This window comes from Scomber japonicus, chromosome 22 (assembly GCF_027409825.1).
Source record: "Scomber japonicus isolate fScoJap1 chromosome 22, fScoJap1.pri, whole genome shotgun sequence".
In the NCBI taxonomy this organism is placed as follows: domain Eukaryota; kingdom Metazoa; phylum Chordata; class Actinopteri; order Scombriformes; family Scombridae; genus Scomber; species Scomber japonicus.
In genome coordinates this window covers 13,128,170-13,154,286 of record NC_070599.1, presented here as the reverse complement: position 1 = coordinate 13,154,286, position 26,117 = coordinate 13,128,170, and the positions used below count along the sequence as shown (strand labels likewise).

General features: G+C 38.3%; 1 protein-coding gene across 1 annotated transcript in view; it reads right to left on the bottom strand.

The window, feature by feature from the left end:
* The window catches only part of LOC128384387 (phospholipid-transporting ATPase ABCA1-like), a 136,343-nt gene extending 114,806 nt beyond the window's left edge, over positions 1-21,537 (bottom strand). The window contains exons 1-8 of the mRNA XM_053343934.1: positions 21,256-21,537; positions 16,132-16,225; positions 15,760-15,901; positions 15,075-15,202; positions 12,885-13,012; positions 11,836-12,033; positions 8,151-8,237; positions 7,829-8,024 (exon numbers count right to left, since the gene is read on the bottom strand). Of these exons, the coding sequence (XP_053199909.1) occupies positions 7,829-8,024; positions 8,151-8,237; positions 11,836-12,033; positions 12,885-13,012; positions 15,075-15,202; positions 15,760-15,901; positions 16,132-16,225; positions 21,256-21,321 (1,039 nt within the window). The 5' untranslated portion in view covers positions 21,322-21,537. The remainder of the gene's footprint in view (positions 1-7,828; positions 8,025-8,150; positions 8,238-11,835; positions 12,034-12,884; positions 13,013-15,074; positions 15,203-15,759; positions 15,902-16,131; positions 16,226-21,255) is intronic.
* Positions 21,538-26,117: the final 4,580 nt, after the last annotated feature.

Sequence of the window (26,117 nt, the reverse complement as noted above, 5' to 3'; positions counted from 1 at the left end):
ACAAGTGTATGACATTATTAATATAACATGTTAGATAGTATTTGCAGTTAGAGCTGGGCAATATAATCATCTGTAATGTGGATATAATGATAAAGTGAGTAAAAGGCAAATAATAGAACAGCTAGAACAATCTGGTACATTTACTGTAATACCGCCTTTAAAACCAGGAAAAGAAACTCTTATGTCATATCACCATATTACAGGGAGGGCAGAATAATGACAAAATGGGTAAAAGACAAATAATAGAACAGCTAGAACACAAGGAAAAAAACACCTATGCTATATCACAACATTATGATATTCAATTTCTAAGACGATATCTATAAAATATCACGATATCGATATAATATTGATATATTGCCTGGCCCTATTTGCAGTACATACAGACTCAGATTCTTTTCCATGAATGTAAGTCTGGCTGTTTTTGTCAACAAACCAAAAAAAAGCAACACTAACACACACACACCACTTGTTATTTTGAGGTAACACAGTAACACATGTTGTTAGTGAAACAGTGCAAATCTGTGGAAAACACACAGTATGGATGAAATCACAACACTTCAGAACAGATCATTATCACAAAAAAACTACAGGTCGTGACTATTCACATTCTCGTCTCATTTAAAGTTTGTGTTTACCGTCTTGATGTGTTGCAGTGTTGTTTTTTTTACGCATTGATTACTTTGCAACAGTTTTATGAGCACTTTAACCCAACGGATCCCAGCATAAGACGGTGTAAAGGAACAGAAGTGTTGAAAAAGCAAGTTTTGTTAAGAGATATATATATATATTTAGTGTGCAGCACTTTTTTGCCCTGGTGCACCACTGCATTGTCTTGTCAGTTATGTATTATTTCAACTATGTATTGTATTGTTATATTGCTTGACTGCAGCTCTGTGTAGCACCTTTTGCCCAAGACAAATTTCCCTTGGGACATTAAATGTTATCTTTATCTTATCTTATTGTATCTTATCTCTCTGAAACTTTGTTGAGAAAAGGTGTCATATGAATAAAATGTATTATTATTTTTTGATATTGTTTGAGTGGGTGACTCTCAGGTATAGCTAATTAGGTATAGCGATATTGTATTCACACTTTGGGGCTTTGAAGAGAATGTGAAGATGCTTTAAAATGTCTCAATATGTGAGCCACTAAAATCAAACATTTTGAGCAATCATTGTATATTTGCACTGGAATTACTGTTAGTAAGTTTTGGCACAAGAAAGCTTACCATCTACAGTAATGCCATCTGATTAAACACATAATTAATGCTGCTTCCACAGACACGAGGAAGATTTTTTTTTTTGGACTGTGCTGTGTAATTTAGGAAGATCAGCATAATTAATGAAATGCTTTCATAAACTGAATGTTGGGTCAATTGCTGTTTTTTGACCAGAGAGTTGCAAAGTGGATGCACTTACTTGAAGTTTGGGACTATTACTTTGAAAACACACCAATAGAGGAAGAGAGACAAGCCAAGAGCTCAGACCTGAGTACATAAGCAAAAGCTTTTATGGAGCAGAGAAAAAAAAAAGTCAATATGCTCAGCAGCAGTAGGATCATTACTAATTTAAATTATCTGCCAACGTGAATATTGCCAGGTTGGGAGAGGGCTGAATAGGTTACATGAGGACCTGCACTGCATAGAAGGCAGACTGGCATGGGAAAAAAGTTTCAGGATGCACCTGCCTTGTTCTGACTGATAAACTGGGATTCTTGTAGTACTGTAGTTCATCAGACAATTGATCAAGTAGATGTCTGCCGGTCAATATGTCTGTCTGGTTTTTTGATCTGTTACTACCTGTACTTTATGTCCAGATACTTGTCATTACATTGTGCTTTTTTCCCTATCCTTTTTTCATTTCATCAAGACAAGAAAGGACTGCAATCCTCCACTTCTTCTCATCTCACCAGAGCAACCATTTCCCCCCAATCGGAGAGATTTTAACAGCCATTTTCAGTGTAATTTTCCCTGCCTGCTGGCCATCTCTCCCAGGTGCTCATGGGAGGTCTGTGTGCGGAGAGCTAATAGCCACCTCTTAGTCTGACTCTGGCCAGCTGTTCCCTCTACAGACTGCACAGATGCTACTTCCTGCAATCATGACACTTGAAGACACATTTTATGTGAGCAATACCTCAGTAGGTCTCTGCTGTTCGTGTGTCTGGAAAAAAGAGCCTCTAATGTTGAGATATTTGGTAACTTGTAATTATTCATTGGAGATAATTCTGATGTTATGCGGGTCAATAACAGTTTAATTAAAGGGCTTGTAGTGAATTTCCCATTAAGCGAGAGGGAACTGGCACTTGTAGATACAGTAAACAATAAAGTGGTGTGGAGAGGAAGTGAACAAGAGAGGGCAGAGTAGACTAGTCAACTTATAGCACTTTAAAGTGGTTTCCAACCTGGGGGTCAAGAACACCTGTGGGGCTCCAATATAAGGGGGTCCCAAAATTATTTAAAGGCTAAACAATCAAAACTACATATACAGTGCCAGACACAGCTGGTGCTGTATTTTATACTGCTTTTCCCTGAAAATTGGATAATTTCACCACTTCAAGCCTCTCAAACTCCTTATGTAACAATTAACTGCTCATAATTCACATTTACATAAAGGTAGGGTCAAAATTAGACGATGCTTCTTCTAAGGGCCAAAAAGGTATATATACACTTCCTACACAGGAAAACATTTATTCCCTATATGTTATAATAAAAGTCTTAACCTTACAGTGAATAACTAATGCGGCTTCTGTAAGAGGTTCTTCGATCAATGTTCCATCAACTTCTTGAGCAGAGTCTCTTGGGGGACCCTTTGTGCTACAAGAAGGTTTATAGTGATTTCCATATGCCCAGGCTTTGCACAAAATTTACAAATACAAAATTTAGTCAAGCTTTTAGGTTTGTACATTCACTAAATATATAAGATATATGTATATCTGTCACATATAATTCATAACAATGTTATGTGACAATGGGAATAGACAGCAAAGATTTTGAGATTCAGTTTTTCATATTTTGTGTGCTAAAGGGAGCATTAGATTACAGAGGTTACACATTTTTCACAGCTGTGAGCTTCTTTTTGACAACATATCTTTACTTTATTGCAATGCTTCAGTGTGAAAGAACAAGAGAATCTGTTCTTTACACCAGGTTTAGCCACAGTCAAATAATTGCTTGGAGCCTGAAGTCAGCCCCTCAACTTACCTGGCAAATTTAATCAATTTGAGTTGCACCCTGGGGATGGCCTCAATTCAGCACTACAGAGAGACAGTGCCGTTGACACACTACAAATGCTGGTGCTACAGGCACACACTGTCTGGTGCGTACGATCACGTGCAGACATGCAGACATTACTCCAGGTTTGTAATATTCAATTCTGGCATTTTATGCAATGCACAGCCAGAGGCGCACCAGCACGTACACTCTCAGACAGACATGCACACGTGTACGTTGGATGTGACATGTCAGCCTAACGTGAAATACCTTGCGCATTTCTTATTTCTTATAAGCAGTACAAATCAACTGCTGTCTTTACAGCATTCTAGCAGGAAGTCAAATAAGCCTGAATAAATGTCATTGAAGTCACACTCTCACAAGAGGCAGACAGAGGCCTCTATGACAGTCAGTAGTATAAGACAAAACTCTCTCTCTCTCTCTCTCTCTCTCTCTCTCTCTCTCTCTCTCTCTCTCTCTCTCTCTCTCTCTCTCTCTCTCTCTCTCTCTCTCTCTCTCTCTCTCTCTCTCTCTCTCTCTCTCTCTCTCTCTCTCTCTCTCTCTCTCTCTCTCTCTCCTTCTCTCCCTCTCTCTCTCATACACACAACAACAATAGACACTTATGCCTTCAACAGCTCAAGAATAAATTCAAGGGATGTGTTTAAAAATAGAAATAAAGGGTACTAATTACTAATTCTTCAAAGAGACACACAAATACTTTGAGGATGACAATATAAGGATTTAGATAGCTGAGCAATGTCTGAGAAAATCACAGCATAGTGACATTTAGGACAATGTTAAATGAAAGAGGCATTCATAATTATGTTTGACAGATTAATAAAAGATGGATTCATTTAAAAGGTTTATGGTTGTTGTAGGTGCAAATTACCCACTTTTTAATTTAATTGGAGTAACGTTATAAGAAGTCACATCAATGTTGTCATGGCGCCACTGATGAACTATTAGATGATTTCTGTTTGTTGAGAAAAGTGGAGCCTGTCCATTCAAATACTCTATGTTGTGTCAAATGACATCCAATAACACATTTCTCATAATAAATGTAGGCATATATGACATTGCAGAGCCTCATATTCATGCTAATCTGCTGGGATAATTTTAAAATGGTAACAATTTAAAATGACTGTTTACTGTCATGGAGGAAAAGTTACATCCCAACTATTCTGTATAATGACAGAAGTTTTTACTTTGCTGTCATGATTAATTGGGAGGGGAACATTACTGAGCCGTTCAGAAAACCTCAGTGTTGGCCTTTATTAATGCTATTTTACCATTCCTTTGAGTGTACTTTTACACTTACAAAAGAGTTGTAATTGGCCATTATGCAGACACACTGCATATTCCAGATTCATTTAACTGTACATAGACCAACACAATAAAATGCCACGGAAAAGCCAAAACAGCCATTAGCATGCTAACAGAGATGTTAGTGCTTATTTTGCATGGGTGATACAATGTTTCTGCTAATTTGCACTGGCGCAAGCATGCAATTCCACTTTGCATTGTAACTTTATTCCCAGGGAAGAGAGGCTTCTTATTAAAATCTAATTTTGCGCGGTTTTCTCCAAAGAGCAGGATTTTAATGAAACAGAAATGCATGGTCTCTAATGAGGCTGCAAGGAGTTACACTGAAGATCTAATTCTCAAGGATTTCTTTTTTTTATGGAACAAACACACTCAGTGATTTCCAAAGCTGCCCTTAACCCCACCTTTTATGATTGTGCTACATTTTTAACCTTTTTTTAAAAAATATATATTATTCGAAACTGTTTTGTTTTCACAGCATGAGTAAGGTAGAAGGTAAAAAGATGATTTATTGATTTTCTACTTGAGCATATATTCAGTTCAAACAGGTGAGGTCATTGTGTTGTTAGCTGTGATGTAATAGCCTATGGACACATTATACACATTATGTCTATATGTGTTTGTTCCATTAGGGTCGTTTTATATTGAAATATTAATAATGAACATAGAGAAAACTCAAGTTAAAGCTTTGCAGAATAACAGAATAAAAGTTAACTTGGGGATTATTTCTATGCAGTTAAAATAAACAGAAATGTTTATCCCCGTGTGGAAAAAATGCAATCAGGTGCACATATAAAACAGGTGTATATGATTAAAAGTTCATTAGTTTTGGAGGATCCACCCATACATCAAGATCAGACACATGGTTAGGTCGGGTCTTGTTCTAAACGTTCAGGTGAAAGATAATCCATCGTCAGTTTTTTTTTTTTTCCCCTGGCTTGCAGAGGAAGATAAAAAAATAAATAATCCACATATGCAGACAATTTTAGACAGCTGGCAATTTATCTAGAACACAATTTCTTCCCACAGACCACTTTAAAAACGCTTCAAGTTCTTAGTAAACCCAGAGTAACATCATGAAATATATCCGATGTACGCCTCTTGCCACAATTACTGTCAAATGACATGATACAGCTGTCACTGATTGCACAAACTTGACCTACATGGTAGCGCAGAAAGGTTTGCCAGACAGCACCTACGTGATGAACAACACTACTTCAACAATAGTTCATTCTGGATTGAGTCAGACGTTCGCCGAGAACAAAAACACAGCCGTTGAAAAGATGAGTGTTGATCATTTGTGCGGCATCGTTTGGGGAATCTTTACTGCTTCAGGCCCTGACCAACAAGCCTCAGGTCACACTGTGCCACATATGATGTTTGAAGCTAAGACGCCTTTTTTTTCACTATCTCTCTCTCTCTTTTGATAAATGCAATGTGAGTTTGTCCACTTTTCACTGCGGTAGAAAACTAGATTTTTTTCATTTTGATAGAAACAAGTGATAAGTCTATTTCCAGACACCGTACGTTTACGCAGCAAGCAACATTATCTACAAATAACCACTCATCCTCAACCACTAGACAAAGGAACGCATCAAATCCATACTTTCATGCAGTGATACCAGCAGTGTGGAGTCATCTACAGATCTAAAGGTGATCTTTATCAGAATTGCCATCCACAAATGTTTGTATAATCTGTTGCTCCCCTTTTATCAATTAAATCCAATACAGCCATGAGAACAGACATTCACCCAGAGCCATAATGTAGGTGGGTGATGTGGTCCAGATTTTCAAAGCCATGTGAATTAACCACAGTCTCTTCCAATGTGCATACCTGAGATAATTCTTTCATAACTGACACCGGTCTGCTGCAAAGCATACATGTGATTCTGGATGGCTGTAGCTGTGTTACAATGTTTATACACTGCATATCATCAGGAGTATGGAAGACCATGCCCTGTGCCCAGCTATTGAAATAGATCAAGTATGTTTTAAAAGACAAAAAAGAAAAAAACACCACTGAACTCCATCAGGACTGCCCCTTTCAAAAAAATCTTCACTCTTCATCTTCAAAACATGTATTTATTTATTAGCTAAGACCTCTACAATGTATATGATTTTTATTGGATAATAAGAAAAACTCTAAAGGTAAAGTAAAGTGGTAAAACACTACACTTAACACAGGCATCACTTATATTTTTACCTCAGCAGATGATATACCTCATGGCTCATGGCTGCCTGAACTTGGCCGTTCAATTGAACACCGGCTGCTCATTTTAACCACTGTCAGACCAGCTGAGCCAGGTTCAATGAAATCAATACAGCACTGAAGAATCTGAGTACAAATGCTGATAGTGCTTGTATTTCTTGCCTAAACAATACAAAATACCAGTTAGGATCTCAAAAAAGTGTTTTAGTGACACCATCTGTCCTGAGTGGGATATTTGGGATGCCATATGTTCACATTATGGATGTCATGTAATTTGCTTCGTCTGACAATACCAGCCACCCAGATAACAACATCAGTTTCTACTTGGGATAAGCAGGCCTGGACTTTCCTCTCCATTAAGGAAACATCATTATGTCAGGGTGGGCAGTGCACAGCCTTTAAAGGGAATGAGAAAAAAGCTGATTTGATTGATGCCAGCTCCTGACACAGCCGCCGATAATGAATTCCTAATCAAACCCAGTTCCCAGCTCTGGCGCAGGTGCCAACTGTGCCACAGGTGCTTGTGTTCCTGGATGTGCACAAGTAGTCATATCCTGTGCAATCTGCACAGTTGACTACACTGTGCATCATGCACAGCTAATTCATAAAAATAGGGATCAGTCAGGGTTTTTTTCCCACCTGCAGAATAACTGGGCTTTGTGTTGAATTTCCAACCATCAGCACAGCTTATTTAACCTGATGTAATTACTTCTGTTTTGTTTCTATATACAACACCCCTGAAGCAAAAAATGTACATGTGAGGAGTAGAGCCACACTGTTTTCTGTATTAAGTTATCAAAGCATCATGATTCTGACTTGTTTTTAAAGGGAAATAATCATGATCAGTCATGACCTGTCAAGCCATGGCTGACCTTACCCTATTTCAAATGCCACACAATTATGCATTACACTTTTGGCTGCATAATATCCAAAAATCAGTATCCTGTGATACTGTGCATCATGACAAAATTACCAATTTCATCCATCCCGGCTACCATTACTACATACAGTGCTGTAAGACTAAAATACTTGAGCAGTATGGTGTGACAGCTTTTCTTTAAAACTGAATTTGCTGTAGCACTTACCGGAACCGTTGTTCATAATGGAGGCTGACTGGTTGTTAGCTGTCTGTCTAGATGAGGGTAAACTCAGGGTTATATTAGTGGAATTGAAGTCAGGCTTCTTTCCACACAGTAGCATATTGATGCTGCCAATCATGTCCTCTCGGAAATCCAATGAACTAGCAGCCTTAAAGATCGTGGAGCTCTGCAACCTGGCCACCTGGATACAAGATAGTAAAAGTCAGCAATAGCGAAAATATTTTTTAAATAGCCATATCATCCTGTTGTACAAATATCAATTTCCCTTCTAAAATACTGTAGATTTTATAATGACAACAACACCAACCTCACGAATCACTGGTGCTGCATCTGCAGTAGTTTTCCCAATCAGTGTCACTGTGTCAGTCGCATCCAGACCCAAAGTTGAAGGTAGCTAAGAAAGGATGCAGAGGTGTAAAAGTATGCATTCATGATTGTTTTTCTGTATCTGTTGTTTTAAAAAAAAAATGTCAATTTGCTCTAAATTCCTCTGGGAAAAAAAACACCTATATGTATGTTATGTATATCAAGTTAATATAGCTACAGTTGCAATTTCCATATTCATTTATTTTCCGAAATCACATTTTATTATAGTATCGGATGATGTTTACACCTTAGCTAAAAATACTTATTCTATATGATACTTTTCATTAGCCAAACTATATGAAGGCAATAAACACGCAATTTGTGCATCTCGGCCTGCAAATTGTTTCCTCATGTCATCATCCATAGCACTGGTTCATAAAAGTTGCATTAAAATGACAAGTGTTAACAGTGTGTTACAGTGACATTCTGAAAGTACACAGCATGAGTCCAATTAGAAGATCTAAATGGCATGCCCTTTCAACCACTGTTATTTTCATGTATCAAGTGTCAAGTACAGACTGTATGTAGAGCACCTGCATTGTGTTTCAGCATATACAATTACAAAGTCTAAATTTATGCAAGGTGAAGGTCCAGAGAGGGAAGAATTGGAGACGCTCAGGAGCCTCAGAGAGGAAAGAAAAGAAGACAATGAGTAACACTGTACTATATATATATGTTTTGTTTGTGTTTTTTCTTTAGATGTGTTTTTAAAGAGAAGAAACATATCCAAGGATAGTTTAGATGATAGCCTGACCACTTACCAACTCTCAAGTGCTTATATTCAGTGTATAGAGCAGACATCATGAAGTGACTCAGGAATCTCACTTAGAGCTAGAACAGCTGAAAATACCAGCAAGTGGCATGATTTCAGTGTTGCTACTCTATTACATTGGCAGGTAGATACATTGGACCAATGTGCAAAACAAATTTGAAAGCTCATTTGTTAAAGCCAATTTTCAGTGCACTTATGTATTTTTTATGTTACTGAAGGCTCCAGTGGTTGTGTGTTTCTTTTGGTAATCAGGAAAGCTGATTAGAGATATAATTCTACAAAAACGCATTGCAAGAAACATTAAACAGTTTATAAAGCTAATGGAAAAAATGAAGAGATAAAAAAAACAAAGCTGACATTTGAATGACCTCTGTTGAGTGCCACACAAATTTAAATACTTTTTTCTTCATTGTTGTCCATATGTAGTGTGTTCCAGCCTGATTTCCACAAACCAAAACATGACGATGTGGAACCAATGTCTAAATCACCCTCTGCCAGTCACTGCAACAGTGATAAACTCTGACTTTTTCCCTTGTCCTTTCCTTTATGTTGTTGTTGCTATCACAATCATTCAGCCACGTCAAGCTTTAAGTGTAAAGGCTTGGTGTTCTTTTCCATCCATTTGCTTGAGGCGCTGAAGAGCTTTTCCACCATATCTTGTCTGGGCTTTCTTTTTCTGTGTCTGAAAATGCCTGTGGGCTTAAATTGTTCAAATGCTCTCTCCTACGAACTTCCTGCCTTATCACTTATTTATTGGATTTACTGTCCCATATATTTTCTCTCGAAGATAAACTCAAAGAAAAGTGCAGGCTTTCATCATCACAAAGGGAACTTTGAGATTTTAAAAAAATTCAAGAAAACATTGGTTCTAATAAATAATTCCCACCTGACTGTGGTGGAGGAAGTACTCAGATCCTTTACTTAGTAAAAATACCAATACAGCAACACAAAAATGCTCCATTACAAGTAAAAATCCTGCTACAGTATTATCAGTTTGATATAGTTAAAGTATTGCTGTAATAGTAGTGGTTTGGTCCCTCTGACTGATATATTACAATATATTAGATTATTAATGTGTATTTTTCTATCTTTTTTATTTTATGTACATGTTCAAAATAAACTAAAACAAAAAAACAAAAAAAAGAGCAGCTAACACTACCAGCCAGTTACTGTTGTGGCTGCTAGAGGTGGAGCAAGTTTCAGCTCATTTATATACTGTTTAGTTCAGTCCAGTGGTCAGGCCCCTCCAGAGGGGGTTGTGAGATGATTAATGGGAGAGGAAAGAAGAAAAACAAGGTTCTGATAAACAGATCTGTTTTTGGACTTTTTCTCTAATCTTTGACTTTTGGATAAATATTGGATCATTTGGACATTAATTGAAATGAAATCGTGAGAAATTTAAAGAGGGAAAAATCACTGTTTTGTGGAGCTGTTAACAACTCACAAACCTCTGAAGTGTGACCCGACTACACACTGCATTTTGTAAGACATCAAAAGCTAAAAAGGTTGGAAAGCAGTGGTTTCATCTGTAAAAATGTGTTGAATTTTAGAATCTTGTTATATTATCCATTGTCTCAAACCTTTTTCAGAAAAATAACTAAAGCTTTCAAATAAATATAGTAGAGTAGAAACAAGAATATATCCCTCTAATATGTAACCACTGCTACCTGGGGTGCACATGACAATGATTATTTTGGAAGCTTAGACCATACAGGACAGGAAAAAGGATTTCTCCCTCTAAATATTAAAAGTACATTTACATTGAACTAATGACGCAGTAACAACCCAAAGTAAGTCTTGATGAGTTGCGAGAAGGTTTGGCCATGGATGCAAGTTTTAAACGTAAATTATATTTCCTTCTCTCTTTATGTCACGGAGCCAGTTAGGCATAACTTTTAACTTTTTAAATAGGTTACTAAATTGTCTGACAAATAAAATCACTGTCTTTGAATTCAATTTACTGCCAGCCATGCGAGAATGATCGTTAGAACAGACCATGTGCCCACAATACTTTTTAATTGCAAGGCTTGGGAATGGTTTCACCCTATGTGTAATTGATGTGATGTGACCTTATGTGTCCTTGTTTACTTTCTCTTTTTTTTCCTGTCCATTCAGAGTGATTACCTATCTCAACTCCCACACACAAAATGCCTGAAAGATGAAGGCTCAACAGGAAATGTTGGCTCACAGACACCACCTACACTACCCTGGCATTTCATTTATGCTTAGGCAAATGGTCGGTCCACAAAATCACACCCAATAATTTATCAACTCATCATCAATTTCAGGAAGGAAAGGCGGACTGACTAACCAAACCTTATGGCTTAAAATAGTCCACTCTGCAGTTCAGAACGACATTTGAAGAAGCACAAACCCACTCAGTACTTTAGAGACCAGATGGTATAAGCGGTGAATAACGATGTAACGCTACAAAAAGTTTTGAAAATAAATTTGGTATCCGGTGCTACAGCTATGTCATCATATAATAATAGCTATGACCTAAGTTATGTCTCAATTGCAGCAGAGGTGGCTGTGACATCACATCACAAGAATGTACATTTTTAAAACCACCTTCATTAGCCCAGATAGTATCATTTATGAGGTTGCTGGCTGGTTGACCTTGGTGAGGAAGAATAAGGCTTATCAAACAGAAGACATTATGGCTGGTTTTACTGCTGCAGTCTCCCTATGAGGCCAATTAGTCTAAACACAATCCCCAAATGTATTATCTCTCTGAGTTTCATGAAATTTTGACTAATTGAGTCCAAATTACTTTGTAAAATTCCTTCAGGTTTTGTTAAACTCAAATCAGACAATGTGCAAGATTTATATGTTGTGTGTGAGGAGGGCTCACCTCGGAAAGCACTTTCCTCGGGTCCAGGTTTTGCTGGAGTACTTGCTGGGTGTTAATCAGCTGCTGTGGAGTGAGGGAGCAGCTGACATTTTGAAAAGCCTCCTTTTCAGCTTGGCTGCTAAATTGGATGTACTGATCCAGACCTGTCCCCTCACACAGGATGCTCCTCAGTTCACCTGGTCTCAGGATGCCTGTCATCTGAAGAAAACATACTAACTTTGGTAGGAGTTGACAAGAATGGCAACTTTTGATTGGACTGTATCACACTTCATCAGAACAAATATGAAGTACTGTTCCCATCTGAATTCACTTTATTTGTCGTAGATCAACCTCAAATAAAGACATGCATTTGCAATAATACATTTAGATCAACATGTGACAAACTGTGACACCCAGATGAAGAGATGCATACAAACAGATCATTTGAATGATTTCTTGACAGTTTACCCAGCATGACAGGATGCATGGGTAGCACACAGAGAATGGCTCATGAGCTGTCGTGGAGACTTTTTGCTTTCCGGGCACATTGAGGTACAGTTTGTCTCAGAGCCCATTGCACCATCAACAGTGGGGATCCATCATCACACATTGTATTTACACAAGTATCCTCGTTAATGCCAGGGAAGCATAATTACTTTCTTGCAGCTCATCTGGTATTACTTGGCACTTAACACGGCATCAATAGGGGGATGTATTAGAGACGCTCAGTTCACTTCTTTGTTTCATTTAAATCTACCTACTGTGGGCAGCTTTAAAGTTTTGTTTTGTTTAGTTTTGAAATACGTTTTAAAATACTGGAGTTTGCCTCGATTGTAATATGATGTGTCCATGGAGAGCTTCTTGTATTCTGATATGTTCAACACATGTGGCACATTTGAACAAATTCCTTTACTTAGAGGGAGAGTTGACAAATCTTGTTTTAAAATGAGTCTTCAGTATCCACTCTAACCTCCAGTAGTGTTGTATTATTATTATTATACCTATCAATCTTGACAGCTAACACTATTGCAGTTTTAACTATGCTAACGTGATTGTGAAATTATACTCACTGGATTGACATAAATCTGAGCAGCGAGGAGGCTTTGGATCACTGCTGGTGGCACCGCCAAATTCTCTTTCAGATGTGCGGAGAATGTTTCATTGTCTCTTAGGATACTCCTCAGGATCACTGGTTGACCTTAAACATAAAAAAAATCATTACTTTTGCAGAAATATAAAGTACGCACGGCAAAAACTCACTTAAATGTTTACATGTGCTTGTAACTGGGGGAGTTTGGGCCATAAATGCGCCTTACTAGCCACATGAGCTGCAGATATTTTTCAGCCGACCTTGCAGACTTTCTGTCTCTGCATCAATTCTTTATCTATCTTTGTCTTGTTCATTTCCACACCGCTGTACATATAACTAGATGCATGCAGAAAAACATGTGAAATGTATGTAATTTGCTCTAATGGACACTTATGCTAACCATGGAGGAGAGCCTGAGCTGTAATTAATGGAACCAGCAATGAAAGGCTAGTCTGCTAAAAGAAAAGGAGGACTTATTCTGTTATTGAAAGGACAAGTTTAGAGTCTCTGTCTTTAAAATCTGCAGCAGTGTGGCTAATTAGGGTTAGGGTTAGATATGGAAACAATGGCCAAACATATGAATATTGTCCCTCCATGTATGCAACTAATTAAATAAATGATTTTCTTCTTCTTCTTTTGTTGTACACGTGGCTTTTTGAGAAATTATGATCTGATGAATTTCAGCTAAATGATGTTGCAATTAAATCCTTCACTGGTGCAAATAGGGGGCTGAACACTTGAGTTGCACAAGTGTGTGAGAGGAGACAATTTGTTGCTAAACGTGTACCAAATTGTTAACCAGCCATTTCTCTCCTGATTAGCTGCCTGCAGATAGCTGGGGTTTTCTAAAGAACCAGCTTGGAAAAAACCAATGGACTATTCAGTCACTGTTAGCCCCTCTACCCAAACAGAAACAATGGCTTTGTTAAACAGTGATCCCGCTACAGTAAATTCACACACACACACACACACACACATGCTCATACTGTATCTATTCAGCATTTGTTTTCTCCTCTCCGGTGCTGTTGAGATGATGATGGGGTTACATAATTTAATTAGATTATCCCTTTTTCCGAGTGTGATGCAACTCAGTCAATTATTGGAATGGAGAAGAGGAAGTGACTTATACTAGGTTATTCAAGGTTCAATTAAGATAAATGTTAGGGAAAATAACAATGATTCAATACTGGCTGGAATTAATTATGCTGTTTGACACACTGCTTACACTCCACATGGCACCTCCTGATACTTACTAAACACACATTATTATGTCCCTCATGACTGCAGGTGCATTGGGAGGGATGAGCAGGGTCAGACAATAACATGCTCTGGGCCCTTTCTGAGCACTATTGCCTTTCTGATTGAAGTGACCACCTGAGTCTTTTAATCAACCCCTGGCAAAAACAAAAAAAAAAGGACAACACAATCATCTTCGCCATCCCGGTCTTTTGATAATACTCTATTCCCCCATTCTTGTTAATGACCTTTTGTGCTCTCGCCTCAGACAGTGAATCCCATTAATTATACCCCGGCTTAGATCTTTGATGGATTTAATCTTGTATATTACAAGCCAGCGACCCCAAAATGCAAATGGCCTGCGAGACGTTTGTTGAACAGCAGCAGCAACCCCCCCCCCCCCCACCTCCCACCCCACCCCTCCATCCCTCCACTCCCCCCTCCCTCTTTGCCTTTTTGCAAATTAGGTGTCGTATGAAAATCTGAATATCATCAGGCCAAATGAGCCTAATGCAAAGCAGCAACTTATCAAGACAAACGATCTGTCAGTCGGCGTGGCAAATTGCATCATAAATAATCACACGCCATTGTTTTTGAGGGATAAAGGAGAATAACAAATCCTCTAACTTGTCATCCGCATGAAGGGGATACTTTCCTTGATGGAGGGTGCTTAACAAAGACACAGTGGAGTGATTGTTGCTGAGGCAGAGTATTTACTACACCAATTATTTTTTCAACCATTATTCAACAGCAATGAAACTTTTACTGTATATCAAGAAAGAACTGTTGCTCACCAGTTTCTATAACATCCAAGAATCTAACTGGAGATATATTTGAAAAAGGTCAGAGCATCAAGACAGCTGGACAACAAGCAGCAGCCTGATGCAAATTATATGTCACTTATGCCTCTGCAGTGGTATTTAAATGCTCTTACCATTACCAGGGTTAGACTGTGACAGGACTGAAGCCCACTTGTCGACATCATCTGCCAGTAATTGCACCTTGCTGAGAATAGATCTGTTTACCAGGAGGTTTTGTAGCTCAATCAACATCCCAGAAATTCTGGTTTAACAGGAAGACACAAAAAAAAAAGATTGGACAGTTATTTTCTATATTGACACTATATTTAGGTTGTATCCTAATTAGAGCCCGACCCATATATCGGTCAGCTGATATTGACCAATCATAGATATATTGGTATTGGTGTTTATGTTGTCCGATATGTATTTACAACTTTTTTTATAAAGTTATATAACAACATTAAATGTCTATTTGATCCTTTTTCTTAATTCAATTTTAATATGTACATACATGTTGGTGAAGTTTGCTGTTTCAGTGCACTGATGTCATTTTATACATTAAAGTTTATTGTAAGGTGGTGAAATATCATGTTTTCATTACATATCTTTGACACAAGTGCTTTTAAGTGATTATTGCAAAAAAAAATATATCTATATGTTCTCTATATATAAAATGATGTGGTGATAAATCAACATTGGACATGTTTTACTCCTTAATAGCGGTATCGGCCCCAACAATCCAGTATTGGTCGGGCCCTAATCCTAAAGACTTCTAGTGTGACTTAGAGGACATAGAAGGTAAACTTTTCTTGGACGTACACAGAGTTGTTGAAGTTGTTGACTTGGCCTGGTGTCTCCCCTGGCGTTGGATATTCCAAACAGGGATTGTCGATGTTACAAATCATACCTTGAAGCCAGGGCAGCACGCCAGCGGACGGCATGGCTTTATTGGGGTAGTGACCTTGAGAAATACAGTAGAATAGTCATTCATTAACCCGGCTTCATGTTTAACACATTGTTGTTTGGAAATACAGATGTCACAACAAAAGTTAATATTCTTTTATGATTTTAATTCAGTAGATTATATTTTCTTTCAGCATTTTGATATATACTTCATAGCATAGGAAATGTTCTACAGGTTTAAATCACATGCAAAATAAAGACTGATTTTACTAACAGGCTTATACTCACATTGGCCTTTGAAAATTGGTTTGTTTGAGGACCGCACCCACACCAGTATGAAGAAGAGGAACAGAGGCCAGATCACTTCAACCACCAATCGAATCTGCACGATGGATATGGATGGTCATCATTTGCATAATTTTTGCTTATGAAATATACCTCTGGAACATGTAATGCCTCACATCATTTGCATTGCTATCTCATCAGCTGTTAAAGATGTGACCGCAGTCCTAAAATCACAAGAGGAGGAGGATGGGAGGGAGGGAGGTGAATGTGTGGATAGGATTAGAACGCTATGAAGAATTGACAGTTATGTTTTATTACTTTCAGAAACACCACAAACTTTCACATGATTACTAATCATTGGAAAGCAAATAGTAATAGCAAATAATATACTTTGCTGTCATAAACATTTTTTGTAAATCCTCTTCCCGAAACAGTTCCTGATTCAGTTAATGAATAACCCCAATGACCTTGACCGCATGCACTGTAACGTCTATGCGAGCATGTGCGTAACCATGTGGGTGTGTTTACAATGTTGCTGCACATGTCATAGTCCATATATTCTGCTGTTAGTCTTGCTATTACTCGAAGCACTTATGGGATTGAGAGAGCAACCTCTGCTTGTGACTCCTCGAGCCCAAGCTATCACACACTTCTTATCTTGTCTTCGCCGTACACAATCCTCTTCCAGATGAGGAGTGCCATCCACTTCTTTGCTCTAATCCAACCCACTTTAATACCTGCTAGAAGGTACCTTCCCGTGCGACAGGCTGGGCTTTTATTTCAACCCCAGGGAATGGGTGAAAAAAGAAAAACAAACCAACAAAGCACAAATAGATGACCTCGAGGCTTTACTTACTCTCAAGGATGTTTCTCGTAGTTTTACCCTCAGTTGGCCTTGTGGGTATTACCAAGACCTAACATTGTTAAGGTTCTGAGGGTTTTTTTTATTTTTAATATCTGAACCACAATGAGTTATAACAAGTTCAAGCTTCTACATTCACCAACTACACCTCCATCTTTTTATTCCTACAACTGCTGTCACTGCAGAAACACTAAAAGAGTTTATTTTATTTTCACATAAGTCAAGGTAACATGCTGCTCTAAAAGCTGAAGGCCAAATAACATTTGTACAACACTGGATTTCACTTCATGAAGGTAGCTCATCCCTGCATTGAAGCGTTTTCATCAGAAAGAAATATCCAATAGTGAATGGCTGATTCCTTGACACTTTACCCCAACACCCTCTGCCATGTAGACTTTTCCACCTCTTTTGGCACACCATCACTCACCAACCACCCCGACCCCCCCAGCCCCCCAGCCCCCTGCATTCGCTAACCAAGACCTCACCGCTAACCTCGGTTGACCCGGTGTGCCTGTACGCTCATCTTTCCAACATCTCTCTCTCTCTCTCTCTCTCTCTCTCTCTCTCTCTCTCTCTCTCTCTCTGAGTGACCTGCTTAGAGGAATCAGCTGGAAAGCTCCAGTCAACAAAGCCCCAGCTTGTCCTTTGATAACATGCTCAGACACTATATCCGATGATGCACATTAGCCCAAATAATAAGAGAAGACATCTGTACTGGGGTTGTTGTCTCCATTATTAAACTGGAGGGCAAGCAGAGGTGAGGAAAATACAATAATGCATAATGCTTGTTATGCTACAGAGCCATGGCAACCTGACAAATTAAAGTAAGGTTTTTCCCTCAGTGTAGAAATTAGGGGGTGGGGCTTGAGTACACTTGCCTTAGTTGTGTGTACATAGACTGAATCTTCAAGTTGGAGACTTTTTGTGAATGAATTACAGATGAGGAAAATTACAGAAAATCACAATGCACATATTTCAAAGAAACTTGATGGAATTTCAAATTCAGTCCTTTAATTCCCTCCAGTCTGTGTGTCAGAGAGGATGAGGTTCTGCTGAGAGGGTGAATTATCATAATGTATTCCAAAGAAAAGGCATGGAGAGGGAATACAGAGATCATGGGGACTTTCTCAATGTCTGGCTCCCCCGGCATTTGCCATCGGACACCAGCGTCTTTGTGAATAGATAATCTCCTCCTATGAAATTATGTGAAATACTGGACCATAAAATCAGTTTCATGCCTGTTATAAAATCTTAAAATGCTTGGTGAGGCATTCATATAATTGGTCATTAACCTCCACAAGCCCTCCAGAAGCACCATTGTCCTTGCTAACTCCCACTGGTTTTGTCTAATAACAATATTTCATGTTGACATTGGCCAAATATCCTACATTCCACGCACAAAACCAGCACTGTCCCCTCACATACTATAAAAGGAAAGTAGTCGTATATTTTTTTTCTGATACAAAGGATACCACCCTGTTCTTTCTGCGAGCTGATAAAATTAACAAGGGGAATGTTTCCCTGATACAAAGTTGTAAGATTGCAAATGACTTTGCCTTGAGTTATTCCAAGAAAGTATGAACTTTGATGAAAAGCTTCTTCCTTTCTTTTTGTGAAGATGTCTTTTGTTCTACTCTGGCAACAGGCACACTGCTGCGCTTGAACCCCTAACAAAACAAGTGGGCGGATGTGACTGCTATCATCACTGCAAGGGAATAAATCAAAAGAAAACAGTGCAGCTCTTTATATCTGAAATATAGAAATGACTCATAAGGCTAACTAGATTCCATGACAACTTGTTCTGACCCTTGAAATGCTATTGCGACGCATGGCGCGACCGCATTCTTCCTGCGGCGTGTGACCTCTCAGCCAGTAGAGGTGACATCAGAGGCAATAATATCCACCATATATCACTGCCTGATCATGTGTAAGCCAGTGTCTGTGATGAGAATGAGGAAGTAATGACTGGGAATAAGGGAGTTGCCTGGGGATAATGCCAAATAGACTTCAGCCTCAACAGTGGTGTTAAAGTATAGTTCTAAAAGTTTTCTAAATCAAAAGGCAATATTAATGTTTAAAATATACATTTTCGTGTAGAGATTTACCTGCAAATCATTTATATTAAGCATATTTTACATGTCATATATGTTTCATGGGAGTTATCACTTCAAGTTCAAGTGTGAGTTGATGCTGAAACACTTGAAAAGGGTCTAAGTCGCATTTTTCAGTTGTAAGTCTCACACACGTCTGTAGGAAGAGATGCGCTTCTATTTTCATCCGTACTGTCTAAACAGGCTGGGTAACGTCTCACACCTAACTCCCACCTCAAGTGTGTTTTTATACCTCAACTCTATTTTATATGTGATTTTGTGTGAGCTCCGAGCGTTCCAACACATGGGTGACCCACACTCAATACCGTGCATAACGGAGGATGGAAGCTGCTGCTGCTGCTGCTGCTTCCATCCTGCGTTAACGTGCTGCTTTCACAATGCTCAACAATGTAGACTTGTGTCAGAGCCAAGCGCTGCAAGCTCTCGAAATTTCAGCTTGAATCCATGTCGGTGCTCCAACTGCCCGTTTGTACGTATGTAAGCACCGCGAGCAGTTGAACTAACATTTGGAGATTAAGAGGTGAAAGCAGTTGAGCTGTTGTGTAAAAATTGTAGGTGATGAAAGCAGTTGAAATTTCTGTTGAACTGTGCAATTTTGGAAGTTTAAGCAGCAGAGATGGTTTAATCTGCAGATTAAATGTTGGCATTGTACACTTCTGCAAACCACGGATGCATTGAACATCTACGTTTAATACATTGAATTTCTATTTATTTAAAAAAAAATTGGGTTCGGGTTAAAATTAAAATTAAATGACAACAAATGAAAAACAGCTGCAGATGTTCCAGTTTTGTCAGTTAAAACAGGAAGTGGGTAGTGGTCTTGAGGTGGTCTGAAACAGTGCTCTCGGCTGCTTTGATGCTTTTCCAATTTACCATATAACAAAGTTTCTAGCCAACCACCCGATCCCTACTCCTTGTAATAAGAAAGTGAGCTCACATAGATATCATCTGAATCATATCACTTTAAATGTTGACACGGTATGTTAGTTAAAATGCTGATATGCTATTAATTAATCACATTTATTTATATAAAACCTTTCAGACTAGTGTAGTTCAAAGTGCTTAAAAAGGACTGAAAACAAAGAACAATTTAAAGACAAAAATTGAGACACGCAAATGCAAGTGAGAGAAAATGAAAATGTTTAAAAATTTAAATAAAATAAGTAAAAAAGAAATAATTAGATAGATAAAAATAATTAACTAAATAAGTTAAATAAGAGAGAAAAGGGTTGATTAGAAGTTAGAGTAAAAGCTAGGTTAAAATAGATTAAAAAGACAAAAGAAAAGTAACATAAAAGACCAAGTTTAATAAAAGCTTGACTAAAGCTAGGTTAAGAAAGAGATAAAAAGACAAAATAAATAGTCAAATAAAATTGATGAGAAGATAAAACTATAGAATGATGATAATAAAATAGTGTAAAATAAAGTAGCCAAAACAAAAGATTTTAAAAAAACAGTTAAAAGGCACAATAAAATCTAAGTAAAAAGACTATAAACTATTCAATTATTAGTATTATGTCTGGTAAAAACTCAGGTAAAGAGTAAAACTTAAGTTGATAAATGATATCAATTCAAGAATATGAGTGTGCATTCCTGAGTGCCTCCACACTGTTTCCCTTCAATTGCCTGCTAACATTTTTTGTAAGACTGCAATGACACTCAAACCTTGGATAACATTGCTGAGGACAGACTGTGACAGTAAATTGGTAAGAAGAGCCAGAAAGAGTCTTTGCCCTTCAAACAAGGCATTTAACACTCCCTATCCCATTTCATTAAGCCAAAGACTGGCTCTGTTAGAACTAAAATACAGGCAATGTGACATAATGTGCAAAAGAGACCGATCACCAAAAATTGAAGGTGACACTTTGAATTGGTCTACATTAAGGTAAGATTGTTCTTGTTCTCTAGTGGGAGAGTTTAAAGGCGGCTTACATCTATAGGAGACAATTTTCCTGGTAAATCCCCTCCTATTACCTTCCTCTCTCGTGAATAACTCGGTTGCCCTTGATAACACAACCCTGGGATGACAAAACCATATCCTCATTTTCCCCCCATTGCTGACCAATTCTAACAGATATACGTTGATTTGAAAAAAAGGGGGAGGGAAGAGATGGGGGGTGGGGGGGTAGGGGGGGGGGGTGAGCATGAGTGTACCTTTTGTCTCTTCCGGAGAGTGAAGTTCTTCCACAGGAGCAGAGTGAACTGCGTCAGGAGACCCATTACGGCTTATCCTGGCAATATCCTGCCAAAGCGTCGCTATGGCAACTGGCCCACTTAATAAACCCTGGAGGGAATAAAAGGCAGAGTTTGGTTTTAATACAGAGGAGCAATGCATCTTGGGGGAGTGCCACTAATCATTCACTTCCCCGGGCCTTGGGGCTTATGGTGCAGCACCTGTTCTAAGAATTATTATCACCTACACTCAGCAAAAGTCTCAGCATGCGGAGGTTAAGCCGTTTGGATCTACAATATAAAAGTCTTTGTTTTTTTTTCTAACTTAATGTACTGCTATAGACTATGTATGGAGAATGGACTCCATATAACACTATTGGGTTTCCTCTAAAAAGGAGGATGAAACAATGTGAACTATGTCTTTTCATCTCATTAACCACTACTTCCCTTCATATTCCCTGTCAATGAATCAGTCCTATTGGTGACCAGAGTAAAAAATAAATGACATCAACTACACGGACAACTGCATCACTTTTTGTGTGTAGCCCAAAGAATGCTGTAAAATATTTATTGCTGGTTTTTTACTAGCCGCTGAACAATGATTACACAGATAATAAACAAATGGATAGATCAGCTGTGGCGTTTTTACACTAGCGCATCAAATGTGACCTTTCTTTAAAAACTCCACAACTGATAACATGGTTGTGGTTCATTGATGCCGTGAGGCTGCGAGTCTAATTGTACAGTTGGGGATTGACACATTTGCAATTTTTCTGTTTAAAATGCATCAACGTGGGAGGTTTGTGTCTTATCTGTTAGAATCTGTAAGAATCACTCACACATTAGAGTCTGTCTATGTGTTCAACCACAAATGCTCATGTATAAGTACATTTTTGACATTAATGAATTGTTAATATTCTATAAGCAATGTGTGTTACTGGGTTTAAAACATGTTGCAGACTACTTCAGATGATTCTCTATGGAGGCTGAAGATTAGAGTATGTGCACTAGGTGAGGAAGGTAAGGGATGGGCTTTTTAGCCCAAGGGTAGCCCTGACAAATGTGGCACCTTTTAACGCTCCATTTCCTCTTTCTGTACAGGTTCCATCTCTTCCCCCCTCTGTGTGTTTACATTATTTACCGCTACTTCACGGATGTTTTATTTACTGTCATGGGAAAGTTGAGGCTTCTTCGCTTCCGAATGGCCCAAAAAAAAAAAAAAGTGCTCTAATGGGACAAAGAATTAGAGTGCTCAGGGCCATTCACTAATCAAATACTTAAACATTGGTGCAAAGAGTAACAAGCTAAGCATAGACTCTAAGCTAATGTTTTCTTGGCGGTACAGGTGTGTATTGCTGTGGAGGTCAGAAGCATTGAATCATGCCATTACTGGTGTTGTCAAGCTATCAAATGTGTTTCAGATTTTTTTGACATTTACCAGAGACTGTAGAAGGATAAATGTACTGCACTTAACACTTACTCCACAGCAGTTTTTTCTTGTAGTGCACAGTTCATTATATGCTTTAGCCATCACTTCATAGTTTACTTTGTATATCTTTGGAAGGAGATGCCAGATACGGGCCTGTACAAGGGTAAAATGGCATGAGTCTTTACATAGAGGCCTAGTATATGCATGAACACCCGACTCCATCAAATGCTTGTATAATTGAGTATGTGCTGCATTCACTAGCGCAGCTTTCAAGCCTTGTCTTTTGAAACGTGTAATGTGCAGGAGAGGGACAGCTTGGTACCACCTCCACTCTGAAATTACGTCAAGCATGAAGGGTAAACAACATCTCTAAGAATATACTCAACCCATACGTCAAAAAAATGCGTGTGCTTGAGTTGTGTTCGTATCTGAGGAAAGAGATGTGTCTGTAAAAGATTGTGTGTGAGTGTGTGTGTGTGTGTCTGTGGAAAAAGCACGGCTCTACGACTCTTTCTCAATTCCACATCTAAAAGAACAGATAACAAGTAACAAGAGAGGGTACGATTGTGATTTGCATTGCAGCCGGAGTGTTACAAAACACAATGAACACATTTCTCTCGAGAACAGAAACCATACTGTGTGAAGAGTATTTTTTAGATCGTCATTTTATTCTTTCGACTTTGGTGTACAGAGAATAATTGAAATAAGTTCTTTTTTTGCCACTTTTTTTGGACTTGTTTTTCACAAGACGGTGGCCATCAGGTGCTGGCATCAGCTTTTCACGGTATCATTAGTTCCAAAAAAGAGCCCTAGAAAGAGCCGTGGAAGAGAGAGGAGGGAAAGAAAAGGAAAAAAGTATTGAGAGGATATAAAGTAAGTGCTGATGCATGTCTGGCGTTTGGGTCTATGGGGACAAGAGTGTATTATTTCAGACCCTAGGATGATCGAAAGAGTAAACAGATATTTGTCATATAGCATGAGAGCAGAGGACAGCAGAGAATGCTTGTGACATTCGTTACAATGGGGCCACTATAGCCTGTCTGAAGGGTATAATGGTCCCTGTGCTCCTTCATTCAATCTGTCTATTTTCTCTGTCTAACTCTAACTCTCTCCATCACAGACTCCCCTACTGCAGAAAGAAATTATACAGTATCAGTCCCTGAAGGTAGGCTCAAGGAGATATATTATTTGTTTTAATTGCAGGTGCCGCATTCTGATGAACCTGAATGCTCTCATCTCACTCTCCTCTTTTTTTTTTCATTGTTTTTGAAAGTGAGCAGTTGTTTGCTTCTTTTTTTTTTGTAAATTCTTTTTTTTCAATCACCAGCATGATCATGCTGCTTCTTTAATTGCTGTACAATTTAATCATCAGCATGACCCCTACTCACCAGCATGATTCCTGACAGTTTAGTTGGTCGTACAACCATGAACTAAACTGATTAAATATTCTAAAAGATACATTAAGAGGAAAAAAGAGATATTATAAATCAAAGTGTATAATCATGTAAAAGCAAATCCTTCAAGCAGAAACCAGTAGAGAGCAATTTAATAAAAATGTCTTCGGGCCTGACTGATACTGGATTTTTGGGGCTGGTACCGATGCTGATATTAAGGAATACAAAAATTCTAATATTGATATATTGGCTGATAATCTAATATATAAATAAACACACTTTCTTTCAAATGTGGCTATGACACACACACACACATATCTTGACAAAGCTATTTAGCCTAATGGAGGCTGTGATATTTTACAGTTTAAGAATAAGCTTCATTTATCAGTATGTCAAACTTGAATTAGGAAAAATGATTAAATACATAAAATGTGGGCTCAATGTCTGATGATGAAATGATTTTTGGGGCCGATGCCGATACCGACATTGGGAATAAAAAAATGCTGATATCAAAAAATTGGTGGGTAATCTTATATATGCACAATATATACATAAAACGCACATTTTTTACAATGTGGTTATCAAACTGGACATTAGTGCACTGAAACAGTAAACATCACTGGGAGTTTAATAATGATAAATTCCTAGAAATAATAAAACACAACAAAAACAAACAAACATTTGTATGTATAACTTGAATTAAGAAAGCGGATCAAATATACTTAAAATGCTGCCTATATAACTTTTTAAAAAACACAGTACCTTCATATCAACATAGCATGACCTCTGTCTCACTGCATTTCAATTGCCAAACAAGTGCTTATTTGGTAATAAACCACATAAAAATCTCATGCTTTAAATAATCAAAATCACTACTCCTTTGGGCTTGAAATATGGCTTTTAAAAGTTTAGTCATTCACAGAGGACTGCAGCTTTAATTCAATGTGGTTACAGCATATTCTAACTGTGACCCAATTTTATGGTGGGAAAAACATCCTTTCAAACTTTTCAAACCATGCTTTAATCCACTTCTCTGTCCACTTATATGCTTGGTGATGTTCCTCTTCTTTTTTTTTTCTCTGAATCATGGCTAAATGTGCAGCCATTTGTCACACCGTAATGTCCGTGTGAGGACAAGGATCACAGGACCCGGCGCCCCTGGACTCTCAGACTGCATCTTTGTCAAATCTTGGACACTCCAGTCCGAGACAAGTGATGTAACTGTGTTTTGCTCTCATGTATCATCGCACTTGTCCATCAGGTAGCTCTGCATTGCTTTCTCCTTCCATTCATTGCTACATCTATAACCGCACTGCTACACCATCCTTTTCCTTCACCCTGTCTTATTCACTCGTGGTTTTTACATTAGTTTTATCCCAAATCTCAGCCGGTGGTACCTGTTGGGATCACACATCTCATCTTTCTACAGTAAAGTATGATCACCATCCAGAGGCAGCTGCAAGACTCTCTTTTGCATCTCTACTTGATTTAAGCTACAATACTGCTCATTACTTATACTGGCTGCAGCAACTTGTTTTCCTCGCTCTCTCTCTCTTGCTCTCTCTCTCTCTCTCCCTCTCTCTCTCTCTGGATCTTGATCATCTTTTAGAGTCTCAAACTGCAGTACAGATTCTGTCTTTTCTCAGCCATGTCCCCACAATGCACCGCTTCACACAGCAGCTATGTACTGCAATATGACCAGTCTGCTTTATAAAGATAAATGACCTAATAACCTGGCATGAAGTAAATATTGAGGCATTCCCGACCCTTTGTTCTTGTTGTGAACCTGCTCACTGGGGGCATATTGTGTGATTGAAATGTAATGCTGGGGGGGGCACATATGTAGTATTTTCTCAAGTTTAATTATTTAAACTTGTTAAATTGAAGATTCAAAACCAATTAGTGTCCACATCAGTAAACAAACAAATGCACAATAAAAGCAGCATTACCGTTAAGCATAGTGAAAACAAACAGTTTTACACGCCTATCCATTTTCATGCTAGATTGACGAGGGCATAGAC